The sequence below is a fragment of the Penaeus vannamei genome, chromosome 1 (assembly GCF_042767895.1).
Source record: "Penaeus vannamei isolate JL-2024 chromosome 1, ASM4276789v1, whole genome shotgun sequence".
NCBI lineage: Eukaryota > Metazoa > Arthropoda > Malacostraca > Decapoda > Penaeidae > Penaeus > Penaeus vannamei.
Window position 1 is genome coordinate 12,490,229 of NC_091549.1, and position 2,500 is coordinate 12,492,728.

The 2,500-nt window shown below is 47.2% G+C and overlaps 1 protein-coding gene across 1 annotated transcript in view; it reads right to left on the reverse strand.

Annotated features, from left to right (window-relative positions):
- The window catches only part of LOC138862650 (uncharacterized), a 3,307-nt gene extending 1,140 nt beyond the window's left edge, over positions 1-2,167 (reverse strand). Inside the window, exons 1-2 of the mRNA XM_070125205.1 lie at positions 1,813-2,167; positions 691-1,074 (exon numbers count right to left, since the gene is read on the reverse strand). Coding sequence (XP_069981306.1) covers positions 691-1,074; positions 1,813-1,993 — 565 coding nt within the window. The 5' untranslated portion in view covers positions 1,994-2,167. The remainder of the gene's footprint in view (positions 1-690; positions 1,075-1,812) is intronic.
- Between the last annotated feature and the right edge of the window lie 333 nt (positions 2,168-2,500).

Here is a 2,500-nt window from a genome sequence, read left to right on the forward strand (position 1 = left end):
AATTAGATGAAGAAAGAAAAAAATGTACTTGGAATTTGATTACAAAATTGGAGTGTTAGGTGAAAAGGGTAGAAGAAGAAAAAAAAAGATCTGAAATTTGATCACGTAACTGGGGAGTTATATAGAAGTTAAAGATAGATTGATAGAGAGGGAGAGGGATTAGGAGAGGGAGAGGGAGAGGGAGAGAGAGAGAGGGAAGGGAGGAGAGAGGGAGAGCGAGATGGAGAGAGGAAAGGGAGAGGGAGAGAGAAAGAGATAGAGAGAGAGAGGAAGAGAGAGAGAGAGAGAGAGTGAGGGAGAGAGAGAGAGAGAGAGAGAGAGAGAGAGAGAGAGAGAGAGAGAGAGAGGGAGAGAGGGACAGAGAGAGAGAGAGAGAGAGAGAGAGAGAGAGAGAGAGAGAGAGAGAGAGAGAGAGAGAGAGAGAGAGAGAGAGAGAGAGAGAGAGAGAGAGAGCGAGAGAGAGAGAGTTAAGAGAGAAAGAGACATACAGACGGAGAAACGGAGAGAAGAGCAGAAAGAGAGAAAAAGAGAGACAGAAACAGAGATAGAGAGAAATTAGAATTAAGGCTCCAGCGATTGATGAGAGGCCAACAGGCCGGACCTCCTCCCCCTCACCCTGCGGTAATCGGCGACCATCCAGGAAGGCGACCCCCCTCCCCTGCGCCTGCTCACCCCCCCCCCCCAACTGACCCTGTGGTAATTCTGGCGACCATCCAGCCGGCGACCCCCCCCCCCCCCCCCCCCTGTGGTAACTGGCGACCATCCAGGCGGCGACCCCCTCCCCGGCGCCTGTCTCGGAGGCCAGCAGGTCCTCCCCCAGAATCACCTGCCACGCCCGCCCCCGCGACGCCCTGTACTTCTCCCTCGCCCGCGTCACCGTGGGTCCGAACAGCGCCCGCGACGTCAGGTGAAGCTCGGCGTGGGTGTGGGCGAAGCTAGGCTCCACGCCCGGCCCTGTGCGAGGCGCGGCGGGCGGTCTTCTCGGAGGCTCGTGGGCGGGAGGCGGTGTCGGGGCGTCGCACGGAACGAAGAAGACCAGGTTGCGGATGAAGGCGGACATGAGGCGGTGGTACACTGCGGGCGGAAGGGCGACGCCGTTGGAGAAGAATGTGTATATATAAAAAAAAAAAAAAAAAAAAAAAAAAAAATATATATATATATATATATATATATATATATATATATATATATATATATATATATATATATAGGAGGGGCATATATATATATATATATGCACATATATATATATATACATATATAAATAGCCTATAAGTGGTAAGAGAGAGAGATCGGGCGGAGGGGGGGAGGGAAAAGACAGAGTGAGAGAGAGAGGGGGAGAGGGAGCAGAGAGAGAGAGAGAGAGAAAGAGAGTGAGAGATAGAGAAAGAGAAAGTGACAGAGAGAGAGAAAGAGAGTGACAGAGAGAAAGAGAGTGACAGAGAGAAAGAGAGTGACAGAGAGAAAGAGAGTGACAGAGAGAAAGAGAGTGACAGAGAGAAAGAGAGTGACAGAGAGAAAGAGAGTGACAGAGAGAAAGAGAGTGACAGAGAGAAAGAGAGAGAGAGAGAGAGACAGACAGACAGACAGACAGAGAGAGACAGACAGACAGAGATGAGAGAGAGGGAGGGAGAGACACAGAGAGAGAAAGAGAGAGAGGGAGAGACAGAGACAGAGACAGAGAGAGACAGGGACAGAAAGAGAGAGAGTGATAGTGAGTGAGAGAGAAAGAGAAACATATACCACACACACCTACAAAACAGATTGAAAAAATCACGATTTAAAGATCCCTACCCGTTCCGGCCTACCCACCTTCACTCTCGTCCATGCACAGCGCCACCACATTAACCTGCAGTCCCTGTGCGAGATCAGAGACAAACCTGCCCATGTTGTGGACATCAGCAGGAGACATATTCTTGAACAGGGACGAGTCCACGGCAGGCAAGAGGCAGGTCGTCAGAGCAAGGCAGAGGAAACGCAAAATGAACTTCATTTCTATTTTGTGGAGTCTTCTCCTTGGCGTAAAATGTTTTTACTTTTATTTTTATCCGCTGGTTGGTGATGTCTTGATTAATTGGTGATTAAAAGCGGTTGTTGATGGATATTTTTTTTCTCTGTCAAGTTTTAGCTTCTTGCCAGTGAAGCCTCAGTTTATGTCGTTCATTTGTTATTCAAAAAATCATATTGATATAAATATTTTTTATCTCAGCTTCTCGATTCTCGGCTTTGGAATAATTTGAGGAAATATTATCACTGTCGTGATGTACTGAATATCATTTAAAAACACACGAGTGAAATAATGAGGTCATGATACAAGTTCCTTTCGTTATAGGCTTTAGATGGGACCTTTTTCATTAATTTCATCATGCTAATATAAAACACTGGAGTGTTTCCGATGAAGCCGCAGCAAAATAATGATTTAACTGAGAGAAACGTGTGTGTTTATTTGTGTGAGCGTGTGTATGAGGATGTGTGTGTGTGTGTGTGTGTGTGTGTGTGT